Source organism: Juglans microcarpa x Juglans regia, chromosome 1D (genome assembly GCF_004785595.1).
Source record: "Juglans microcarpa x Juglans regia isolate MS1-56 chromosome 1D, Jm3101_v1.0, whole genome shotgun sequence".
Lineage (NCBI taxonomy): Eukaryota > Viridiplantae > Streptophyta > Magnoliopsida > Fagales > Juglandaceae > Juglans > Juglans microcarpa x Juglans regia.
The window spans coordinates 2,935,095-2,960,450 of NC_054594.1; the positions used below are offsets into that span (position 1 = coordinate 2,935,095).

Sequence of the window (25,356 nt, forward strand, 5' to 3'; positions counted from 1 at the left end):
TGGTTAGAAATGCTGTTAGATATGTGCGCTCCTCCCCTGTAAGATTAGACAAGTTTAAGAGATGTGCAGAAAAGGAAAAAATTGATTGTAAAAAAATGTTGTGCCTTGATGTACAAACCCGATGGAATTCAACTTACATGATGTTGGAGGCTGCTGAGAAATTTGAAAAGGCTTTTAGGCAAATGGAGAGTGAGGACTACAATTTTCTTTCTTACTTTAAGGATGGAAACATTGGGCCTCCTAGAGCTGACGAGTGTGAGACAGTGCGGGTTTTTGTAAAATTTTTGAAAATGTTTTATGATGCCACTTGTCGATTTTCTGGTTCTTTATATGTCACGGCAAACACAAGTTTTTTGGAGATTTGTAGGCTCCAAAAAGAGTTGGTTAGACTGTGTGAGAGTCAGAATACTTGTTTGATGAGCATGGCCATAAGCATGAGAATGAAATTTGATAAGTATTGGGGTTCATTGGATAGACTGAATTTGTTGTTGTTGATTGCAGTTCTCCTTGATCCACGTAGTAAGTTGGGGCTTCTTACTTTTCACTTGAAAAAAATTTATGATCATAATTGGACTGAAGATTTACTGTCGATGGTGAGACAATTATTATCAGACATGTATAAGGAGTATAATGCTACGTTCGGTTCTTCCTCGAGTAGCAGAGAACATGTTTCCCCTCCGTCATCTGCACCTCCAGATGATGTTGAAGACAATCTCGAGTCACAACTTTTTTATGAGTGGTTGCAAGCATCGACTGCCTCTGGATCTACATCTACCAAAACAAAGATTGATCGGTATTTATCAAATGGTTGTGAGGCATTCAGTCAATCTTTTGATTTGTTGAATTGGTGGAAAGTGAATCAGCCTAATTATCCTATACTTGCGAGAATTGCACGAGACGCGTTAGCCATGCCTGTTTTCACGGTTGCATCAGAGTCCGCATTTAGTACGGGAGGTCGGGTACTTGATCCTTTTCGGAGTTCCTTGGCTCCAAGAACTGTTGAGGCACTTATTTGTACTCAGAATTGGTTGCGACATCCGTCAACGCCAATTGATATTCGAGACTCCATGGATAATGTTGAGAGCTTTGTAGTAGAATCTGGTAATATGTTTTTAACTTTTTCTCATTCAATTCCATATTCATTTATTTTTATTATTTAATTTAATTTGTTTTCAATATCCTAATTTATTAATATTGATAATTTGATTATTTGGTGTTTTCTTATAGAGTTAGGAGCATCATACATCACAACTATTGATGATTGAAGAGTCGAAGACTGCAGACTGAAGAATGAAGATTTTTTGGGTTTTATTCAAAAACAATTGTTATTTGTTGCTTAAGACAATTTAATTTTGTTTGTAACGTGTATTAAACATCTAGTGGAGTTTTTATTTATTTATCTAGAAATTAATAAATTAGTATATAAGATAATAAGACTATAAAATATAAGTAGTATATATGTAGTAGTTACTAGTTAAAAGTTATTAGTTACTACTAATAAATGCATGGCATGATTAAAATTAAAAAGAAATTGATTAAATTAATTAATTTTAAAAATTCTGGAAAAAAAAAAAAGTCTTTGTAGTAAATGATTTTGAATAACAAAATGAGTTCAGAAAGAGGTTGAATTGGGTCTTAAAATGGCCCAAACAGTGCCAAAACCGGCCCAAACACAGTGGCCCAAACCGGCCCAAACCCGACAAACCGACCGTGAACCGGCCGGTAATCGAACCGGTCAGTTTTCATACCCTGATTCGGTCGGTTTCGGCCGATTTTGAAGCTCTAACAAAACCGACCGGTCGGTCTCGGTTTGGGCTCAAAACCGAACCGACCGGTCGGTTTTTCAGCCCTGCATGGAATTGCCGTAGTTCTAATTTTGACAGTTTGAACTTTGAATATAGGCCAGTTACAAGTGCTGGGATTAGGTAACTTAGGTTGAGTCTCCATTGGCTGGCGACAAGCACTCATTTTCTTCGTAATAGAAAATAATAATAATAATAAATAAATAAATAAATAAAATTTTTTGGAGTGCATTGAACATGTCAACGGACATTTTTTTTTTCTTATTTGAGAAAATGGCAACAAGACCACAGAAGTCGGCTATTCTTTTTTCAAAAAAAAGAAGTCGACTATTCTTATCTTCCAAAGAAATGACAAACATCAGAAGAAAACAACATTATAAATGAGGATATCTAAAGTTACTTAATTCAAACAAAACCTGTCGAGTTAGTGAGACTCTCAGCCCTAACAATGGATCCTCTACTCCAATTCCTATTGACTCTGTTGTCTTGCCTCTTTGCTTTGCTAGTATGTATCTGTTTTCAGTACTTGAGAAGCCAAATTATTCGTGAGAAAACGAAAAAGACCTGTACTGCGCCTCAAGCTGGTGGCGCTTGGCCTATTATAGGCCATATGCACCTACTCGGCGGCCGGCAACTGACCCACAAAACACTGGGTGCCATGGCTGACAAATACGGACCAGTTTTTACTATTAGGTTGGGTTCTCACAGAGTTTTGGTTCTGAATAGTTGGGAAATGGCCAGAGAGTGTTTCACTGTCCATGACAAGGTTTTCTCCACCAGACCGAGCATTGCAGCCTCAAAGTTGTTGGGATATGACTATGCTATGTTTGGGTTTGCTCCATATGGATCATACTGGCGTGAGATGCGCAAGATAGCTACAGTTGAGCTTTTGTCGAATCATCGGCTTGATATGCTGAAGCATATACGAGCTTCAGAGGTGGGAACTGCGATCAAGGAATTGTACCAGTTCTGGGTTAGCAAAGGCAGTGCAGAAAGTGGAGTTCTTGTGGACATGAAGCAATGGATGAAGATGAGGCACGTCGCTTTCAGAAAGTGATGAGGGAATTTTTTCATCTGTTTGGTGTGTTTGTGTTGTCTGATGCAATACCGTTTCTGGGGTGGTTGGATTTAAATAGATATGAGAAAAGGATGAAGAGAACTGCAAAACAATTGGACGCTCTAGTTGGAGGGTGGCTGGAGGAGCATAAACAGAAGAAGTTGTGTGATGGGAAGAGAGTAGAAGAGCAGGATTTTATGGATGTGATGCTCAACACCCTCGAAGATGCCCAGATTTCAGGATTTGATGCTGACACCATCAACAAGGCTACTTCCCTGGTAAGTTCTTCGTGACTTTCATCTCTTTCACAACGAGTCCCAAGGTAAAAACTTGACGGGTGATAGCTAAACCAACCAAAACAAACAGAAAATAGAGAAACACAGTAAGAAATCCTGAAAAATATGAATATAATTCAATACTCAAGGGATCAAAACATTTTTTTTTTTTTTGTCGCATAAAGTTTTCACTTTCAAGGCTATATCGAGGAATCCTTAGGGACTGGCTCAACTGTTAAGGGCTTTGGTCTTGGGGATATGCCCCAAGTTTAAGGTGTGGATCATTGATACCAAAAAAAAAAAAAAAAAAATTCATCAGAAAAAGGTGGATGATTTATTGTTTAGTCATGAGCTATTATTTTGGCAGAATCTAATCTTAGCAGGAAGTGACACCACAATGGTGAATGGTGAATGCCTGGAAAATTCACCGAGACAAGAACATTTGGCCCAACCCTCACGAATTTAGACCAGAGAGATTCTTGACTACTCACAGGGACATGGACCTGAGAGGTTAGAATTTTGAGCTCATTCCTTTCGGCTCAGGAAGGCGAGCTTGTCCAGGGGTCTCCCTAGCTCTTCAAGTGGTGCATTTGACGCTCGCTAGCTTCTTACACAGTTTCAACATTTCTAAGCCATTTAATGAAGATGTGGATATGACAGAGAGCGTTGGCTTGACAAACTTGAAGGCAACCCCGCTTGAAGTTCTCGTCTCTCCACGTCTTAATTTTCATCTCCTTGCGTAAAAATGCTACTCTTTTTATCTTAAACTTTGTCATCTTCCATCGCATTTATTGATACGATGTATTTTAAATAATTTTATGTCTAATACTTAAATAATTTTATGTCTAATACTTAAAATGTGTTATATTAACAAGCATGAACAACAGTAATTGTTTAAGTTTTTTTTTTTTTAAACATGTATTTGTGGTCATCAATAATATTTGATGAGTGCATCTATGCCCCGTTAGAAGACAAAAACTGTTTTATTTCATCTCATCGTTACACAAAATATAATAAACAATTCAATTTTTTTAAATTCTAAAACAACAATAATATAAAAAAAATAATATTTTATTTAACTTTCAACTTTTATCTAAAATTATCTCATCTAATCTTACTATCTAAATAAGTTGTTACCGTGCCGGTCTATCCCAAAGTCGAAAGCTTCATCCTCTGAAGCTCAAACCAACGTAGATAAACATGCATAAGGTTTAATGATTTCCCTGCTGCTACTATTTCTATAAATCTCTTGAGAAAACTTGGGCCGAAGTATTAAAAACAACATTTTATTGTCCATTTTCTAAATTTGAATACCCAAGAAAAGTCTCAAAGAGTCTTAAAAAAAGAAAGAAAAAAAACATCTAGAGGAGAGGAGCTAGCATCTTAAAAAAAGTAGCAATTTAAAATTTTAATTAGTCATTAAAAAATAAAATGAAAAATAATTAAATGGTTGAAAGACTTCAATATTATTTAAATGAATAGTCATAAAATGAATTAAGATATTACTGGTAAAACAAATAAAAATAAAAATAAAACAACCCACTAAATTTGACCAAGAAAAGTCTCAAACAGTCTTAAAAAAGAAAAAAAAAAAACATCTGGAGGAGAGGAGCTAGCATCTTAAAAGAAGTAGCAGCATATATTTCTTTTTTTGAGTAAAGTGGCAATTTAAAATTTTAATTGGTCATTAAAAAATAAAATGAAAAATAATTACATGGTTGAAAGACTTCAATATTATTTAAATGCATAGTCATAAAATGAATTAAGTATATGAAGTATTATAGAGAAGAACAGAAGTATTAAAGACTTCAAATTCTAAATTGTTTTTATAATTATTGACATGAATTTTAAATTATTCTAAACTTAAATCATAATTAAATACATGGTCATTTAGTATAGGAGTGGATAATGTAGCTCATGGTGGGCAACAGATTCACATCACAAAATGTGCTGCATTAAGCAATAGACAACACAAAGAGGTGCTTTATTGCCACTTAATAGCCACTACTTTTCTGCTTACATTGAATGGAAGAAGAATGATTGAAGCCTCACTTTAGTTTCTTAGTAGGTGAAATTGGCTTTGCAATGGTTTCAAGAAAGTTGAACTTTTTGTTACCTTGATAGAATGAAAAGATTACTATTCATGAGAATCTGATCATTCTTTTAGTTTAGTTTGTACATGATGTAACTAGAGGGTTCAACAATCATTTACATAAATATCAAAATCAGGGCTTTGACTTCCTTGAGTGAGCGAAGCGAGCTTTGAGTGTTGTAGGAAGTTTGGGAATGTGCCCCTTGAAACAATTAAAGCAAGGAGTTCGAGTTCTAGTGTTTTCAACGCAAGTAACCAAAGCTGAAAGTTGGAGCTGTTTGTTGTTGTATCTTCCCTCAAGGAAAACGAGCATAGCAATGAGAAGGAAACACAAAGAGTGTACTAGCTTCTTATATTTTGGAAAATAAGTTGCTCAACTATTTTTTTTTTTTTTTTCTTATGGTTATACTATGCTTCCAATTTTAAGCCTTTTTTTTTAATTAAAATACCAAGAGAGGTTTTTAAAGCTCACTGTTTCTAGTAGTTGGTGAATATGAGACTTTGTTTTTCAGCCATTGAAGATTTCGGTGTTTGCTTTGAATCAAACGTATAAAGAACCCTTTTCTTTTGCTCTCATAGATTCATAAAATTCTTTTCTGGTCTATTGTTTTACCGGATTCTTAAAATCCTGCTGCTTTGTTCTGTTACAAGCGAAATCAAGTAAAATAAAAGGCATAGTTTTAGGGGTCAGGGATTTGAGAATTTCCCTGTTACTGTATTGATGTATGCAGTAACAGGTTAAGAATTTTCTGAAGGAAAATACTCTTTTTTCAGGGCGTTTGATTTTTGGATTTCTTTCTCAAGTATTGATAAACAATATCTTCCATTTATATATATATATATATATGTTTCTATATGTTCTTTCTAGAACCTAAATGGTTCATTGCACTTTTCATGTTTGATATGTATAATACTAAAACACCATCTATACTCAAAAGGAAAAATGTTGTTAAGTATTGTGATAGTAGAGACACAAATGTAACCCTTTTTACCACCTTTTTTTACTACTTTATTTTAAATGGAGAGTAACTGCGTAAAATAAGCTCTAAAGTTGTTATAAGAGTATGGTTATTTTACAAAATTATCCCCTATTTAAAGCGAAGTTGTAAAAGAGTTGTCAAAAACGTTCTATATTTTTCTTTATATATAAGTAAAAGTAAAACTTTATTGATAGTAAAAGGAATTGCCCAAGTACACAAAGAAGTATACACAAAATACACCTAATAATCTAATTATCTGAAGAAATCTCAATCTATTTGCAGTCCATACCACCCGCATTTATCAAGCACTTTACTGGAAACATACCAAAGAAGGCCATTCTCATTGATCATACTGGAAACTCTTGGCCTGTTGAGCTGGACCAAATTGGCAGCCGCTTGTGTTTTAAGTGTGGCTGGCAACAGTTTGCAAGTGATCATTCTCTGGAATTTGGGGACTTTCTAATTTTCAAATTCAATAGAAGTAATGTGTTTAAAGTCAAGATATTCAATATAACTGGATGCATGAAGTACGAAGCTGAAGCTACGGGCAAGACTCTTCCATGTCTGACCCCTGATGAAGATTCTACAGCAGAGCAGACTTGTGGTAGATTGACTCGTGGTGGCAAACGAAAGCTTTTGCAGATAGGTCTCAAGACCAATGAAGAGGCAGGAGGTGAGTTGTACTTAACACTTATTACTCTCAACTAGTTGCTTTCTCCCATTGTTTTTTTTGTTTTTGAATACAAATTATGTATTTAGAAATTGTATGCTTGCAGTTTCATCAAAAGCTAATCGACATAAAATCAAGAAGAATTGCTTAAGCAAATCTTGAACAAAACAAGTGCCCTAAAGTTGCCCAAGTTGTTGCACCAAAGAATCCATATTTCGTTACATCCATTTCTAAATTTATGCGATATACCTTGGTGAGTTTTCTGGTCTTGTATTTGCAATGTCCATATGGTACATTGGGATTTTGATATATGGAGAGGTGAGGGTTCAGAATGGTTTTCAGACGATATATTTTGGGTGCAAGGATCAACGATGGAGTGCACTGCCTAGGAGATGCATATATACTTTTTTCTGAATTATTGAGGTATTTTTATTTGGAAATTGGAGGAAGAGTGAGAAGGTTATTGGGATTTTGGTTGTGGATCATAAGATTAGATTTGGAGAGTATAGTTTTATTTGAGTCAAATTGGTATCACAATGATATTATTTGGTGTTTGTTCACTTTTTAATTACTTGGAAATCTATTCACTACAACAGAAATGGTCTTTTGGGACGAAAATTTTCGTCCCAAAAGACCCCAATTTCGTCCCAAAAAAATTTTTGGGATGAAAAAAATTCGTACCAAAGTCGTTCCAATATCACTGTGCCAAAAGGTATTTTGGGACGAAAATCACCATTTCATCCCAAAAATTTTCTTTTGGGACGAAATTGACGGAAACCGTTCGAACACGTTCGAACGAAAATTTTTTTTGTCACGGTTTAAATTCGTCCTAGAAAATAGTTCGAACGGAAAAAATTTTAAGTTCGAACAGTAGTGACGTGTTTGAACGATTTCGAAATATGTTCGAACACACATGAATTCGTTCGAACGTTATGAATTGTCTTTGTGTTCGAACGTTAAATGGTCAGGTCGAACGGTATATAAGTTCGAACGGTATAGGCTATGTTCGAACACGACTGAAATTATTTACGTTCGAACGTTGTGTGATCGTTCGAACTCTACGAACATAAATTTCGTTCGAACATTGCGTTTACGTTCGAACGCTATTGTCGTTACATAGAGTTCGAACGTTTTACGTTCGTTCGAACGATGTCTCTTGAATTTAAATCAATAATAGAAAACCAAATAGACATTCTTACTATTTGAAAAAATACATTAGAAACTGTTTAACACTCACAAAAGTGTTAAAATAAGCACAAACTAAATAAATAACAGTCGAGACGGGCATTGTTCATACATAAATAGATAATCCCAAAATCCATCAGTTGCTTGGAGGCCTGTACTGTTGCATAAGCTGCTGCATTTGGAGTTGCATCTGTCTTCTGAACTCTTCTTGTTGTTCTTCATGTTGTTTGAGGCGCATCTCCATATCTGCTTGTTTTGCCAATTGAGCCTCTAACTCATGCTGTCTTGCAGTCAATTCTTCGATTCTGGAATTCGCATTCTCTAGCGCTATAGAAGTCATAGATGCATTCCCAGAAGAAGAGGAAGAGGGACCAGGCTTTACACAACGACCCAAACCCCTCAAATATCCCGAACGTTGACCCAGGACTTATGTAAAAATCTCAATATCACTTGTTGAGGAATTTTGATCTGACGCAGATTCAGCACGTAGGGCAATCATTTTATCCTAGCCATATATAAGATAAAGAATTAATATCGTCATAAATATTCTAATATATTTAATTAAAACAGGTTATAAAACTTACATAATTTTCACGGGCATCAGGATGAGTCCACTCTCCATTACGATCAGTGTGCGATGTAGCATATAATTTTGTCAGATCATAATTAGTATCTGAATCTTGCTACAATAAATGTGTTAAGATATAAAGTCATTATGATTCATCCAAATAATTAACTATATCCAATAAAAAAAATAGCAATACAAATTTCTTAGAAATGCGATGGAAAGATCTTGAGCCTGCATGATGATTAATCTTCAATTTTGATCTATTTGTTTTGTTTATAGAACTTCGCTCCTGCAAAGAAATTGAAAATATGATGAAGCGAAATGACAGATAGGACAAGTAAAATAATTAAATTTCATTATACCTGATATGATGGATCCTCAAACATGTCACAAAGTTTTTCCCACTCAGAAGGTCGGACATCCTGGAAAGGATGTTGGCGTGCATCTTCCTTCTTCTCAAACTTATTATAATACTCATGACACCTCGCCTTATATTTGCGGAATACATTACCCATAAGCTCTTCCACAGTCTTACGCTCTTCTCTCCGACCAAAATTTAATTCGAAATCATCCTTAAAAAAATAGTCACAAACACATTATCATTTATAATATTCTAAATTTAAGTAAAATATAGAAATTTATTCTACTAAATCAATGTTCTAAACATTACCAAACAACGCTTCTTGATAAGCTCTTTAACATCTTGGGGGACTTTCTTCCATGAAGTCGTTGCCAAAGGTGCGTAAGTTCGTGTAAGAGCACCCACATGTGATGCAAGCTAAGCTGCTGGTTGTCCTTCGCCCCCAGTATGTTCGTCAGGAATGTTAACCTTGATCTTACCCACCTTCCGATATTTTTCCAACGTCACCCCTCTAGTGGTGCCTCGACCTTGACGAGATTGTACTGTAGATTCTATAAAATATAACATTGTAATCAATTTCATTTATATCTCTATTATAGGACCTTAATTAATAACTTTTATGAGTATTAGATTTTTACCTTGTTCTGTAAAATCAATCTCTAATGGTGACAAAGAAGGAGAGCTAGGAACAGGTGGAGATGGGTTGCGAACTTCCTTCCTCTTTGGCGGCATAATTTCAAACTAATGATACATTCAATAAGTAAAATATTTGTCATCAAGTGTAATGTTAACACATAATTGGTCAATCAGAATCTGTATCAGTTTCATTTGACAATTCGCTCTCATCATCTGTAGATACTTCAAATGATTCAACATTTTCCTCAACTGTCGCATCAACAATTTCAGCCTCAATATCTTCTCTATTTAATGGAATCATCTCATACTGGCTCAAATCCACAAACAAATTTAAGGCGGGTTGACTCTCTTGGTATGCTTCTTGAATAGAATAGTCATCTTCTTCTTCATCTTGTCCTTCCGCCTGAGGGATAACATCATATATATTTCTTGGAGAATATTTTTGAACTACTCGCCATTGATTTCCTAACTTCGGGTCATCTAAGTAGAATACTTGAGATGCTTGAGAAGCCAAAATAAAAGGATCATCTTCATACCATTTTTTTGATGTATTAACACTCAAAAAATATTCATCATCACGGACTCCAGTACGAGGATTGCTTAAATCCCACCAATCACACTTAAACAAATACACCGCAAGCTCTCCCAAATATTTCATTCCAATTATATCGACAATAACCACATAGAAATCAATATTTTCTCCATCATGACTTCCTTCGACTAGGACACCACTATTTTAGGTTTTCCTATAACAATCTCGATCCAGTGTGTGATACCTACTTCCCGGAGAAATACATGCAGAAAATCGAGCAGCGCGTCTCGATGGGCCACGCGCCAATGCATACAGTTCATCAGATATATCATTTGGATTATTCGCATGCAATTGTACAACCTACATATTGAGTAAAACGTATACTATATCAAAGTTGAAATTAATAATTTTTCATTTGTTATTGAGTAACGCATATGTAATTTCATTACCCGTTCTTCAAACCATCTCGGGAACTCCTCTTCATGTTTTTGGTTTATATCATTTACTCCTAGTTCCTTAAGCACGTTAATATGATCACTGAAATTGATGATTACCAAAAATATTTTATATTTTGTATTTTTTTAAAATTAATGAGGCAATTTAAATTAAGAAAAAGTTATAACTTACTTCAAGTAGTTCTCTATCTCAGGGCAATTGTTCAGCACGTACCACTGAGCTTTCTCGAACTCTCTTCCACACAATTCATAACCACGCACTGCACCAATTGGACGAACTTGTTGGGAAAACACAGAAAATATATTCCGTTGTCTTGCTCGGTCAACGCCAAAGTTTCTTTCTGGCCGATCAAACCGAGTGTCAACTCCATGGAAATATTTGGAACAGAAGGTATGCCACTCATCGTCAATATATGCTTCTGCAATTGATCCTTCTGGACAGGCCTTGTTACCCACTGTACGTTTCAACTTTCCAAGAAATCGTTCAATGGGATACATCCATCTATATTGAACTGGTCCTGCAAGTCGAGCCTCACGTGGCAAATGAACGGCTAGGTGAACCATAACATCGAAGAATGACGGTGGATAAATATTTTCTAGCTTACACAATATTATGACAATTTCTCGTTCCATTCGATCCAAAGCTTCTACATTCAACGTCCTAGCACATAAGTCTTTAAAAAATGCACCCAACTCAGTCAAAGCCACGCGCACATCTCTGGTCAAGTACCCACGGATACCAATCGGCAAGATATGCTGTAAGAAAACATGACAATCATGACTTTTTAATCCAGTTATTTTCCAATCATTTGTTCTCACACACCTTGTTAGATTCGAGGCATAACCGTCCGGTAATTTGATCTTCATTAGCCACTCACAAAATGTAACCCTTTCATTCCTTGACTATGTATACCACCCAATCGGCATGTAGACAGACGAACCATTTTCTTGCAACTGCATTTCCCGTCTTATTCCCAACCGCTTCAAATCCTTCCTTGAGTTTATTGTATCCTTTGTTTTTCCTTCAATTGACATCAATGTTCCCAATACGGATTCGCAATTATTTTTTCAATATGCATAACATCAAGGCTATGTCGTAATTTTAACTTCGACCAGTACGAGAGTTCGAAAAATATACTCTTCTTTGTCCAATTCAACTCATTCGTAGCTCGTTTTCTCTTTCGTTGTTTTTTACCAAATTCATTACAACCAACATTTATAAATTGTGCAAGTACATCTTCGCCAGACAAATATGGTGGAGGTTGGCCCCATTCAACAGTTCCATCAAACATTCTAGAATTTCCACGCCATCTATGTTCACCAGGTAAAAATCGACGATGACCCATGAAACATAATTTTTTTCCGTACGTAAGCCATTCAGATTTGGTATATTTATTACAAGTTGGACATGCCATTTTCCCCTTAGTACTCTAACCTGACAAATTCTCATAAGCTGAAAAATCATTTATTGTCCACAACACCGCAGCATGCATCTTGAACGACTTGCCTGTTGACGAATCAAATGTGACAACCCCATTCTCCCACAAATCTTTCAATTCTGCAATCAATGGCTGTAAGTGTATGTCTATATCATTTCCCGATGACCTCGGACCTGGGATGAGCAAACTCATCATGAAATATTGATCTTTCATACACTTCCACGGTGGTAGATTATAAGGCATAAGTACAACTGGCCAAGTACTATGACTAGTACTCATGTTCCCAAAAGGATTAAATCCATCTGTTGCCAACCCAAGTCTTACGTTATGCGGTTCTTCAGCAAACCATGGGTGTTCCTGATCAAATTCCTTCCACACCTGGGAGTCAGCAGGATGTGACAAAATATTATCGTTCCTTACTCTGTCTGATGAGTGCCATGTCATATCTACAGCAGTTGCGCGTGACATAAATAATCGTTGTAATCTAGGTATCAATGGAAAGTGGCGTATGACCTTTTGCGGAACATTTGCCTTGTCCGATGTCCATCTTGACTCGTGGCATATAGGACACTCGTTCAACTGCTCATTCTCTCGCCAAAATAATATGCAGTCATTCTTACATGCATGTATTACGTTGTAATCAAATCCGAGTCCTCGTTTCAACTTTTTTGCTTCATAGAAGTTACGAGGTAAAGTATTGTCTGTTGGCAGTGCCTCTTTAAACAGCTCAAGTAACATATTGACTGCCTTAATAGATAATCGACACATTGATTTTATGTGAAGCAATCTTACGGTAAACGACAACTTACTATGTCTTATGCATCCTGGATATAGCTCACGCTGTGAATCATTCCACAAGCGTGCAAAAGTGTTATGGCCCCCATCATTTGAGCTTGATGTGTCCGTGTCACCTTCATTCATAAACATTCCCGCACCGATGTCACCTAACATTTCCTCCATAGCCTCATCGTAATCATCTCCAACAATCTCTGGTTGTACATCTTCATCGATCTCTTCTTCTTCATGTGGAGCTTCAAATGAAGTTGGATATGGTTCACCGTGTAAGACCCAATCAGTATAACCCTTATCAATACCTTTGACAAACAGATGCTCTCTCACCAAGTCTATCTTATGAGAACGCAAATTCCTGCATTCTCTGCATGGGCATCTGATACGCCCATCACTATCACATGTACCCAATGCAAACTCTAAGAATTTCTTAACACCTTCAGCATATACATTGTAATTCTGACCCAATCGATCGCTAACTCTCATCCAACTCTTATCCATGCCGACTATATTCATTACAAACAATATTGTAATGCATCAGCAAACAACTATGTATCATGTACCAATTAATGAGTATGCCACCTTTCACCGGGTAGTTGGTCCTATCCCGTTCAGTATTGTAAGATCATAGTCGCCAACCTATGATCTATTATCTGTCACGTCCAACAAAATTTCGGCAGCATCTCCCCATAGTTCTCCAAATATGCTCGTTTGGTTGTGTGCACTGACGATTAACACGTCGTTGCACCATCACCGAAACTGCATATCCAGAGAACAATGGATGAATCTACCAAAATCATAATGTTGGACGACAACAGATATAGTTCTATAGTTTGCGAGAATGATCTTACAATCCCAAACTGTCCACTCTGGACAATTCAAGAGTTATCAATCAAGCATGCATCCGGATTGATAATTCTCGAACGGGTCTAAGGTTTATTTTGATGAACAAACAATGTAAAATATACTAATATATGTCAAACAATAACAACATATTATTTATACAACAATACAACAAAAACTTAATTAGTAGGTATTATTAAATCTTAACTATTTATATTTTAATTTAAAGATTTAGTAGTATTTTAATTTGAATATTAATTTTATTAATTTATATTTAAGTATTTAAGTATTATTAAATCTTAACTATTTATATTTTAATTTAAAGATTTATTAGTATTTTAATTTGAATATTAATTTTATTAATTTATCTTTAAGTATTTAAGTATTATTAAATCTTAACTATTTCTATTTTAATTTAAAGATTTAGTAGTATTTTAATTTGAATATTAAACTTATTAATTTATCTTTAAGTATTTAAGTATTATTAAATCTTAACTATTTATATTTTAATTTAAAGATTTAGTAGTATTTTAATTTGAATATTAATTTTATTAATTTATCTTTAAGTATTTAAGTATTATTAAATCTTAACTATTTCTATTTTAATTTAAAGATTTAGTAGTATTTTAATTTGAATATTAAACTTATTAATTTATCTTTAAGTATTTAAGTATTATTAAATCTTAACTATTTCTATTTTAATTTAAAGATTTAGTAGTATTTTAATTTGAATATTAAACTTATTAATTTATCTTTAAGTATTTAAGTATTATTAAATCTTAACTATTTATATTTTAATTTAAAGATTTAGTAGTATTTTAATTTGAATATTAATTTTATTAATTTATCTTTAAGTATTTAAGTATTATTAAATCTTAACTATTTATATTTTAATTTAAAGATTTAGTAGTATTTTAATTTGAATATTAAACTTATTAATTTATCTTTAAGTATTTAAGTATTATTAAATCTTAACTATTTCTATTTTAATTTAAAGATTTAGTAGTATTTTAATTTGAATATTAAACTTATTAATTTATCTTTAAGTATTTAAGTATTATTAAATCTTAACTATTTATATTTTAATTTAAAGATTTAGTAGTATTTTAATTTGAATATCAAACTTATTAATTTATCTTTAAGTATTTAAGTATTATTAAATCTTAACTATTTCTATTTTAATTTAAAGATTTAGTAGTATTTTAATTTGAATATTAATTTTATTTATTTAGAATTAACAATATTAAATGGTAGTTGGTCCTAATTATTTGTGATTTAGTAGTACATATAATTTATAACCATACCAAACCTAACGTATTCTGTATACGTTATTGATGTAATGTCATTATCCGTTCGAACTATGAGAACCTATGTTCGAACAAAATTAATACGTTCGAACGGTAATCCGAACCCGTTCGAACGTATTCATTCCAGATTCCAGTCGCCTTCAACAACGCCGAAAACTCCATTAATCCCAAACTCTAACAAACACAAACAACAATCTCAAAGCATACAACTTTCTAACATTGCAAAATATTAAATTCAAACCATACATTTCTATTTTAAAAGAAATACCTAAATTTTTGAAGATGAAAAGGAAATAATCCGAGAATAATCACAAACTATCCTACAAGTAATAATCCGAGAATAATGGAGTGAGATGAACAATTTTTTTGAGCTTAAGGGCTAGTTTGAGAAAGAATACCTCTGATATGCGAAGGGGTAATCTTCGGGCGACCACACGGAGCGACAGCAGGAAGAGAGAAACAGAATTGTGAGGTTCTGTCGTGTTTTTGAAGAACATTTCATGTTCGAACGGTTATTTACTAACCGTTCGAACATGAAAATATTAAGCGGGAGAAAATTCCCTCCTAATTTTCACGTTCGAACGTAACAAAAGTATGTTCGAACGTTATTGATTTATTACCGCTCGAAAATTAACAGTTCGAACTTTAATTTCTAACTGTTTAAACGGTATTGTAAATGTTTATTTATATTTTTTTTTCATTACACCTTTTGAATAAAAGAACAACATTAATATATATAGACATATTAGATGATACTATAGTTTAATTGGCGGGATATTTTCCCACCACTGCAATAATCCGTTCGAACTATAACAAATTACGTTCGAACGGTAATCCAGCTGTCTTGTTTTTGGCGGGATGTTTTCCCGCCATTTGCCTTGTCCGTTCGAATGTTTTTTTACGTTCAAACGTTAACATATGTGTTCGAACGGTTTACGAGTACCATTCGAACACATATCCTTTATGTTTAAATATAACTTTTTTCATCATTAAATGAATAGTACTATAACATCATATGTATTAGTTATATATACTATCATATATAATGTAATATATACTATCATATATATAGTAATCTATACTAAATATATAGTATATATATATAGTAATATATATTATCATATATGTAGTGACCTATACTATCATATGTATTATTAAGATCATATGTATTAGTAATATATACTCACATATATATAGCCTCAAATATACTAAGGTCACATAATAAAGTGTAGAGAAATTTATAAGATGATAATATATTAGTAAGCTATACTCTATATATATATGTTGTATAATATTATATATAACTTTAGTAGGTAAAGTATAATGGAATATATAATATGACATATATTAGTTAAGTATAAACTCATACCATATAGCACTACATGCTATTATATGGTACTATATACATATTAATATCTCATATATAACACTTTGATAGTAAAGTATTATGATATATTACTATTATACTATAAAAAAATATTTTATAAGTTATTATGCTTTCATTTAAAGTATTCTACTATCATAATATATATTATAATATTACATATATATTACAGTATATATAATCTACTATAATAGTATATATATTATAACAATTTATAGGAATATAAATATAGTATACATTTAATATATTTTTTAATAAACTTACAAAACTTCTGTTCGAACGTGAAATAGTAACGGTCGAACGGTTTTATATTAACGTTCGAACTTTAACCATTAACGTTCGAACGGTTATGCACGTATAAGTTATCGCAGGCAGCTCCTTCTCACGCCGCCGTCCCCACCGTTTGAAAAAGTGAGAAAACGTTTGAACACACCACATTCACCGCCGTCTGACGTCGTGATCAGCACATACGTCAATCACTTTTCCTCCCAAGTAAAGGTATGTATTTTCAAACTCATTTTACCGTTTATTTTATAATTTTATGGTTTTATTTGTTTTTTTTTTAAATTGTATTTTTTCATCAATAATTACCGTAGAACATCATAAATCTATCGTAGGATGTTTAGAAATGAAGAGTACTTTGTTTTTAGTCGAAGAAACCACGGAATCGATTAATTTTTCAGTATTTTCATGGCCACTAAGTTGACTCAGCCATGGCCAAGTTAGATCTGTTTTACGTTCGAACGGTATTAACCAATCCGTTCGAACGGGTAAACCTGTACGTTCGAACTTGATCGACACGTTCGAACATTATTAATTGTCCGATCGACCATATATTTAGACGTTCGAACGCTAATTATTAAATTCATTCCATTAACATTTTATTAGCTTATTAAATTGTTTTCATCGTTTAATTGATTATATGTTCTATCAATTAATTTATTAAATTTCTATTAGTATATAATTTTGTAAATCTTTTAGCCGTAATTAGATTTTATCACTAATCTTGAATGTATATTTTATTTTTAAAATTTCAGGATCATAATAATGTCTTAACGGGGCCGTAAACGTGGTAGATCAGGAGAACCTTCCATCCAAACAGTTCGAGAGCGGACCGTTTTACTTGAGCTACAGGTAAAACTGTCTGATTTTGTCGCTCTTATATGGGAGGGTCATTCCCTCCCATCAGTATTCAATGATCGTGGTTGGGCACCAATCTTAGATCAGCGAGAAGTAGGAATGGAGCTCGTTTCCTTCATTGAGATCGTTACTGAGTTCTATAAAGAGCTCGGTGCTGCTAGCCCAGACGATGGAGGGGCATATAGGATCTGTGTCCGAGGAGCTCCTGTTATATTTTCAGCAGACGGACTCGCTGTATATCTGGGTATTCCTAGGCTTCTTGATGCCTATCCAAACCTGCCGCCTAGAGAGTCTGGTCCTTCAGGTGATGCAGCTATGTCTCAGGACGAGGGACTAGATTACACAGATGAGATCGATACACTTGCTGATCACGAGGTCAGAGACTTGATTGTTGGTCCAGATGCTCCAGTGTACGATGGCTCCAAGAGTATTAGGCAGGCAGATTTATCTTCTTTCTTCAAGATTATGAATTTGATCATTGCCAATAATATTGACCCACGGCAGCACAAGACGGAGGTCGGCATGGATCGAGCGAGATTTATGATACGGGTCGCTCGTGGCATCCCGATCGACCTCGTTGGTTATATATTTGAGAGAATCCGATCAGAGGCACGGTTCATTACGACAGATATACTTCCGTTTGGGATCCTCATCACTCGATTTTTGCTACATGCCGGGGTTGTGTCCGAACCTGCCGAGCGTTCCCGATTTCCAATGGCACCGATCAACAGCACCACCCTATCACGGAGCACGGAATACTCTAGATTTCGTTTTCGTGGGGCTGTTCCTGACAGGGCTGAGATTCAAAGAGATGCGCAGCCGGGAGATACTGGAGTATCAGCTGGTGAGACATCTACACAGGCTGAGACATCATGCACATATATTCGCGAGGAGATGGCTGACATATTGCGTGCTGAGATCAGCGTACACACATCAGCAGTGATTGATGCAGTACATACTGCAGTGCATACTGCCATGTCTGAGTTGCGTACAGAGATTATGGCTACCGTCTTTGGGTTAAGTACAGAGGTTAATGAGTTACGTACAGTGATTAATGCCAATAATACAACTCAGGTCACAGTTAGTACTCGACTGACATAGGTAGAGACACAATTAGCTACAGTCGAGGATGTGTGTAGAGACCTCGCATCACAATAGTTTTTATCTTTTATTTATATTTTCTTTTGTTGTAATTATGAACAATATATATGGCATTTTGATAATTTGCTTTATTTGGTTGATTAATATATATGTGGTTGATAATATTTATTTAACTAAAAATCTTATTTAACGTAAAAGAAATTATTAAAATATTTTAAAATTAATTACATAAAATTAATTAATGAATTTGTATATATGATATATATTTTTTATATTTTGAGTTTCGTACCGAGATTAATATTATACCCTCGAATGTATAAATGTGGTGCTTGAATATGTTCTAACTAAATATATTCCGTTCGAACGGTTTAGAAACCGTCCCGCCAGGATTTACCACCAAATATTTTCCGTTCGAACACAACAAATTCTCGTTCGAACGTTTTTGAACTTTCCCCGCCATAATAAAGTAATTATCCCCCAAATTTTACTGTTCGAACGTATTTTTTCACTTTCGAACGGAAAAATTTTTTTGAGACGAAATTTAAATTTCGTCCCAAAAAATCGATGAATTTAGAAAATCATTCGAACTTCAAAATAACCGTTTGAACAGTATTTTCTGTGACGAATTAAACTCATAAAATTTAAATTTCGGTTGCAGTTTTTTGGGGTTGGAGATGATTTTATTTCCTTAATAATAGAGATTCTGAAATTTTATTGGCAGTTTTGTGATGCACAGAGCACTCGTTTATGAGTTTGAGTTTAATTGTTTTATTTTCTATTTCCTTGAGAGAATGATGTTAGGCTAAGTTTACAGCTTGAGCTGCAAGATATGGATTCTCATGCACTAAACTACTTATTAGAGTGATTCTGATATGATAAAAATCTATTTTATAGTTTTGCAAGTTGATTTTGTTGAGATAAGTCAAAACCAAAAACTCTTGTTCTTGTTCTACTGTTGACGTAAGGCACAGCAGAAACTTAGTAATATTTTCAAGATTTTTCATGGTTAGTTTTTATAGTAAATTTATTTGCACTCTATAGATACTTTAGACTGGAGATAAAATGCTGGGCTGAAGACACTTGTAGCCCAAGTGTTTGACATATTGTGTCACTTGCTTTGACATTACTGTAATCTCTACATTACTTGCACTCAATTATCTAGTATTCAATTTCTTTTCTCATTTCTTTCTATTTCCACTATTTTTAAGTCTACAAGCATTCAGAAAATTATTCAAAAAATACAGAAAAGATCCAAACCACTCTTCATTAATACACTTCAAATCAGTACATAAATATTTTTTTTCTTGTTTCTTTTCTTTGTTGTATAAATAGCCCTTTCACCAACAAGCTCCTCACACAAAATACACTTCATTATATGCTTGCTCAGCATGAATACTATTGTCCCTGTGGAAGTGACCATGAAACTCATCCATGTACTACTTTGATAGCTTCTGCACTTGGAAGACATATTTAGAAAGCCATCAAGTTTTTGGCGCCGTTATCAGGGACAACTGGTGTTTATCAGAGCATTCTCAAATTGTTGAGAAGACGTTTGTAGTGCTGTGAACCTCTTCACAGCTTGGGTGATATTCTTCTTTATTTTATTTTACTTTATTTTTTTTCTTCTGTTTGTCTTGCATATTCTTTTATTTTTTGTTCTTGTTTGTACGACTGGTTGGACTAGGGACCGTACTTCTCGGTTGGTTAGGACAGAATCACAAGCATCTTTTACCTCATAATCACTTTCTATTGAGTTATCTTCTGACACTAATAGTACCATGGCTGAAAATAAGAATCATGATAGGGAAGTAGTAAATCAGAACAAGACACTTAGAGATTATTTACAACCTATCAGAACTAGCACACCCTCATGCATAATCCAACATTTGAATGCAAATGCCTTTAATTTCAAACCTGGAATGATTCCATTAATTCCACATTTTCATGGCATGAAATCTGAGAACCCTTACCTTCATATCAAAGAGTTTGAAGAGGTTTGTTCTACATTCATGGATCGGACATGCACTGAAGAGGTTGTTAGACTAAAGTTGTTTCCATTTTCCTTGAAAGATAAGGTTAAAACGTGGCTAAATTCATTGAAACCTAGAACCATATGCACATGGCAGGAAATGCAAACTGAATTTTTTAAGAAATTCTTTCCAATACATAAGACAAATGCACTCAAAAGACAAATCATGAACTTTACCCAAAAAGATTCTGAAACTTTTTATCAAAGTTGGGAAAGGTTCAAAGATCTTTTGAATGCTTTTCCTCATCATGGTTATGAAAATTGGTGTGTGATAAGTTTTTTTTATGAAGTTTGACACCTAAAATGTGCCAATTTGTACAAACCATATGTAATGGAGAATTTTTCGTCAAAGAGCCTGAGGAAGTATTTGAATATTTTGATTACCTTCCTAAAAATGCTCAATCTTGGGACACAACTAATGTGCATGATAGGTCTAGGCAAGTTGAGCCTGGTCATGAAAAATATACTTTAAAGGAAGATGATGATTTGCGTGCTAAATTAACCTTGTTGTCTAGAAAAATGAAAGCCATGGAATTGAAAAAGGTGAATGAAGTGCATGCTGTCCATAAAAATTCTGAGAAGTGTGGCATATGTGAGGATCATGGGCATTCAACTAATGAGTGTCCCACGATCCCCGCATTCAAAGAGGTGTTGTAGGACCAATCTAATGCTGTAAATATGATACATAAACCGTATTCTGGTTCTTACTCTAATTCTTACAATTCAGGATGGAGAAACCACCCAAATTTTGGGTGGAGGAATGACCAGCAAGTAGATCCAGCAGCCTTGGCTTCGGGACCCTCTCAACTCACAATTCAAGCACCTACAATGCAAATGAAAGGACTTGAGGAGATGGTACAACAATTGTCAAACACCTTGCAGCAGTTTATGCAAGGTCAAACAACAATCAACAGTCAAAACTCTCAAGCGATAAATGACATTCAGAGCACACTTACAAAGATGACTATGGCATGGAGCTCTCAAGAAAAAGGAAAATTTCCTGCACAACCTCAACCCAATCCACAAAGTCAGCCACCTCAAGGAGCGGTTGAGAGTTCAAATGTTAGGCAAGTGAAGGCAGTCACTACTTTGAGAAATGGTAGGGTGGTGAACATTCCAGCTCAAGGTTCAGACAAGACTAGTTAGGCCACTAAACCTGTACAAAATGAGGCTGAAAAGGGTGAGTTTGAATAAAGTGAAACTGAAAAGATTTCATGTCCTGTACCTACTCCTTTTCCTTAAAGATTGGTTCCTCTGCACAAAGACAAACACCAATTTGAAATTTTAGAAATACTCAAGCAAGTTAGGATTAACATCCCTTTGTTGGATGCTATTCAACAAATTCCTACATATGCTAAGTTTCTAAAAGATTTGTGTACGGTTAAAAGAAAATTAAATGTGCAAAAGAAAGCTTTTCTTACTGAGCAGATCAGTGCCATAATTCAAAGTAATACCCCACCAAATATAAAGACCCCGGTTCACCAACAATTGCTTGAGTTATAGGAAGTTCAAAAATTGGTCAAGCATTGTTAGATCTAGGTTCAAGTGTGAATTTACTGCCTTATAATGTTTATGAGCAACTTGGTTTAGAGGAATTAAAACCAGCTCCTATCATTTTACAACTAGCGAAAATGTCTATTAAAATGCCAAGAGGGGTTGTTGAGGATGTCTTAGTTCAAGTGGATAAATTGTTTTACCCCGTAGATTTTGTTGTGTTGGATGTTCACTTGACACCAAAATCTTCTTTTCAAGCACCTGTGATTCTTGGGAGACCTTTTCTTGCTACTTCAAATGCATTAATATATTGTAGGAGTGGTGTTTTAAAGCTGAGTTTTGGGAACTTGACCCTTGAACTAAACATTTTTAATATTTGTAGGCAACCTTAAGACTTGGAAGATGTACAAGAAGTAAATTTGTTGGAAAGCATCCTTGAGGAAGAGGCTTATTTGGCATACCAGCCCACTAACCTGCTGTTTGAGTTAGAAAATATTTGTGATCTCATCACTGATGATACCCCCTTGATGTTTCTCCCGCTTTTAATGTAGAAAATAAATTTGAGACTAAATGGAGGCCAAAAATTGAGCAGCTCCCACCATTGACAGTAAGTTTGAAGTCTTCAGCAAATGAAATCCCAACACTAGAGCTGAAGCTATTGTCGAATGACCAAAAATATGATTTCTGGGTTCGGACAGCACATTCCCAGTGGTGATTTCAGCCCAACTCACTCATGATCAAGAAGGGAGACTAATGGGAGTTTTAAAGCAACACAAAGGTGCTATTGGGTGGACAATCGCAGATATAAAAGGTATAACCCTCTTGTGTGCACTCATATGATTTACTTAGAAGAAAATGCTAAAGTCTCTAGGGAGATGCAAATGAGACTAAATCCTACCATGAAAGAGGTAGTAAAAATAGAGGTTTTGAAAATACTTGATGTGGGGATCGTCTACCCTATTGCAGACAGCAAGTGGGTAAGTCCCATTCATGTAATCCCAAAAACATTTGGGTTTACCATTGTGAAAAATGAGAAAGATGAACTGATTCCTACTAGGATTTCTATTGGTTGGCGAATGTGTATAGATTATAGGAAGTTGAATGCCGCCACTAGGAAAGATCATTTCCCTTTGCCATTTCTTGATCAAGTGTTAGAAAAAGTTGCTGGCCATGATTTCTATTGCATTTTTGGTGGATTTTCTAATTTTTACCAAAAAGAAATAATACTTGAAGATCAAGAGAAAACAACTTTTACTTGCCCGTTTGGCACTTTTGCATTCAGAAGAATGCCTTTTGGACTATGTAATGCACCAGCTACTTTCCAAAGATGTATGCTTAGTATTTTCAGCGACATGATTAAAAATTCTTTGAAAGTATTCAAGGATGATTTTTCAGTGTTTGGTAGTTCTTTTGATGCATGTTTGACTAAGTTACAAGATGTTTTAGTCAAGTGTGAAGAGAAGCATTTGCTTCTCAATTGGGAAAAGTGTCATTTCATGGTTCAACAAGGCATAGTTCTTGGTCACATAGTCTCATCACGAGGTATTAAGGTTGATAAAGCTAAGATCGAGCATATCTCCAAGCTTCCTATACCCAAAACAGTAAAAGAAATCAGATCATTTCTTGGGCATGCTGGGTTTTATAGGAGATTCATTCAAAATTTTAGTTCTATTTCTAAACCCTTGTGTGAATTACTTATGCATGATGTTGCCTTTGAATGGACCTCCTCTTGTCAAAATGTTTTTGACAAGCTGAAATTTTTGCTCACTACAGCCCCTATCATGCAACCTCCTGTTTGATCTATTCCTTTGGAGATAATGTGTGATGCTAGCGATGTAGCCATAGGAGCTGTTCTTCGACAGCGTAGAAATAAGTTCCCACATGTCATTTCTTATGCAAGTAGAACTCTAAATGGAGCCCAAAGAAATTATTCTACCACAGAAAAGGAATTGCTTGCTGTAGTTTTTGCGTTAGACAAGTTTCGAACTTATATTCTTGGTTCTCCTGTGGTTGTTTTCACTGACCATGCAGTGTTAAAGTACTTATTGTCGAAGAAGGATGTTAAACCACGTTTAATCCGATAGATTCTTCTTCTCCAAGAATTCGACCTTATCATCAAAGACAAGAAGGGTGCTGAAAACGTAGTCGCCGACCACTTGTCTCGGCTTACATTTGCTGAAAATGAGCACACTGTCCCTATCCTTGACTTTTTTCTTGATGAACAATTAATATCAGTAGAAAATTTATCTTGGTTTGCTGACATAGTTAATTTTTTGGTGACAGGACAAACTCCACCCCATTAGAATGCTCAAGACATACGAAAATTCAAGCATGAGGTAAAGTCATTCTTCTATGATGATCTTTATTTGTTTAAATATTATTCTAACCAAATCATAAGGAAATGTGTGCCTGATCATGAAATACAAGTTGTTCTTTCTTTTTGTCATAATGAGGCTTGTGGAGGACATTTTTTCTGCACATAAAACTGTTGCAAAAATTTTACAAAGTAGGTTTTATTGCCCCATATGTTTAAGGATGCGTATAGTTTTTGCAAAACTTGTGAACCATGTGAAAAACTAGGCACAGTCACTAAGAGAAACATGATGCCTTTACAACCCATTTTGGTCATTGAGATTTTTTATTGTTGGGGGATTGATTTTATGGGACCATTTCCATCTTCGTTTGGTTATTTGTATATCCTCGTGGCTGTTGATTATGTTTCTAAGTGGGTTGAAGCCATCCCATGTAAAACAAATGACCATAAGGTTGTGCTTAAGTTCTTGAAAGAAAACATTTTTACTAGATTTGACATGCCTAGAGCTATCATTAGTGATAATGGAACCCATTTTTGCAACAAACCCTTTGCTGCCCTCATAAAAAAATATGGTATACACCATAAGGTTTCCACTCCATATCACCCTCAAACGAATGGGCAAGCTGAATTAGCTAATAGGGAACTTAAGCATATCTTAGAAAAAACAGTCAACCCAACAAAAAATATTTGTCTTTAAGGCTGACTGATGCACTTTGGGCTTATAAGACATCCTTTAAAACCTCTCTTACGTTGGTATATGGAAAAGCATGTCATCTTCCCGTTGAGCTTGAACATAAGGCATATTGGGCTGTTAAACAATTTAATTTTTCCATTGACCATGCTGGTTCTGTGAGGAAATTTCAGATTTCTGAATTGAATGAGCTTAGGCGAGATGCATATTAC

The 25,356-nt window shown here is 34.6% G+C and overlaps 1 protein-coding gene, 1 non-coding gene and 2 pseudogenes across 2 annotated transcripts; 3 read left to right on the top strand and 1 right to left on the bottom strand.

The window, feature by feature from the left end:
• LOC121236695 overlaps positions 1-25,356 on the top strand; it is a 58,476-nt pseudogene that overhangs the window by 12,016 nt on the left and 21,104 nt on the right.
• LOC121267219 lies at positions 2,232-3,422 on the top strand (annotated as a pseudogene).
• On the bottom strand, positions 20,794-20,900 carry LOC121243800. The gene has a single exon (XR_005936290.1). It is a non-coding gene; the product is annotated as a small nucleolar RNA R71 (small nucleolar RNA).
• Positions 21,075-22,657, top strand: LOC121267227. Its single transcript, XM_041171077.1, has 2 exons — positions 21,075-21,786; positions 22,522-22,657. The coding sequence occupies exons 1-2, from the start codon at positions 21,324-21,326 to the stop codon at positions 22,554-22,556; spliced, it is 498 nt and encodes a 165-aa protein (XP_041027011.1). The 5' UTR covers positions 21,075-21,323; the 3' UTR covers positions 22,557-22,657.

Excerpts from the sequence above, each read along its gene's own strand:
- LOC121267227 (XM_041171077.1), top strand. The coding sequence starts at position 21,324 with ATGATACATAAACCGTATTCTGGTTCTTACTCTAATTCTTACAATTCA. Across the intron at positions 21,787-22,521 it reads TCAAGGTTCAGACAAGACTA|GCAACCTTAAGACTTGGAAG; the intron begins GTTAGGCCACTA and ends TAATATTTGTAG.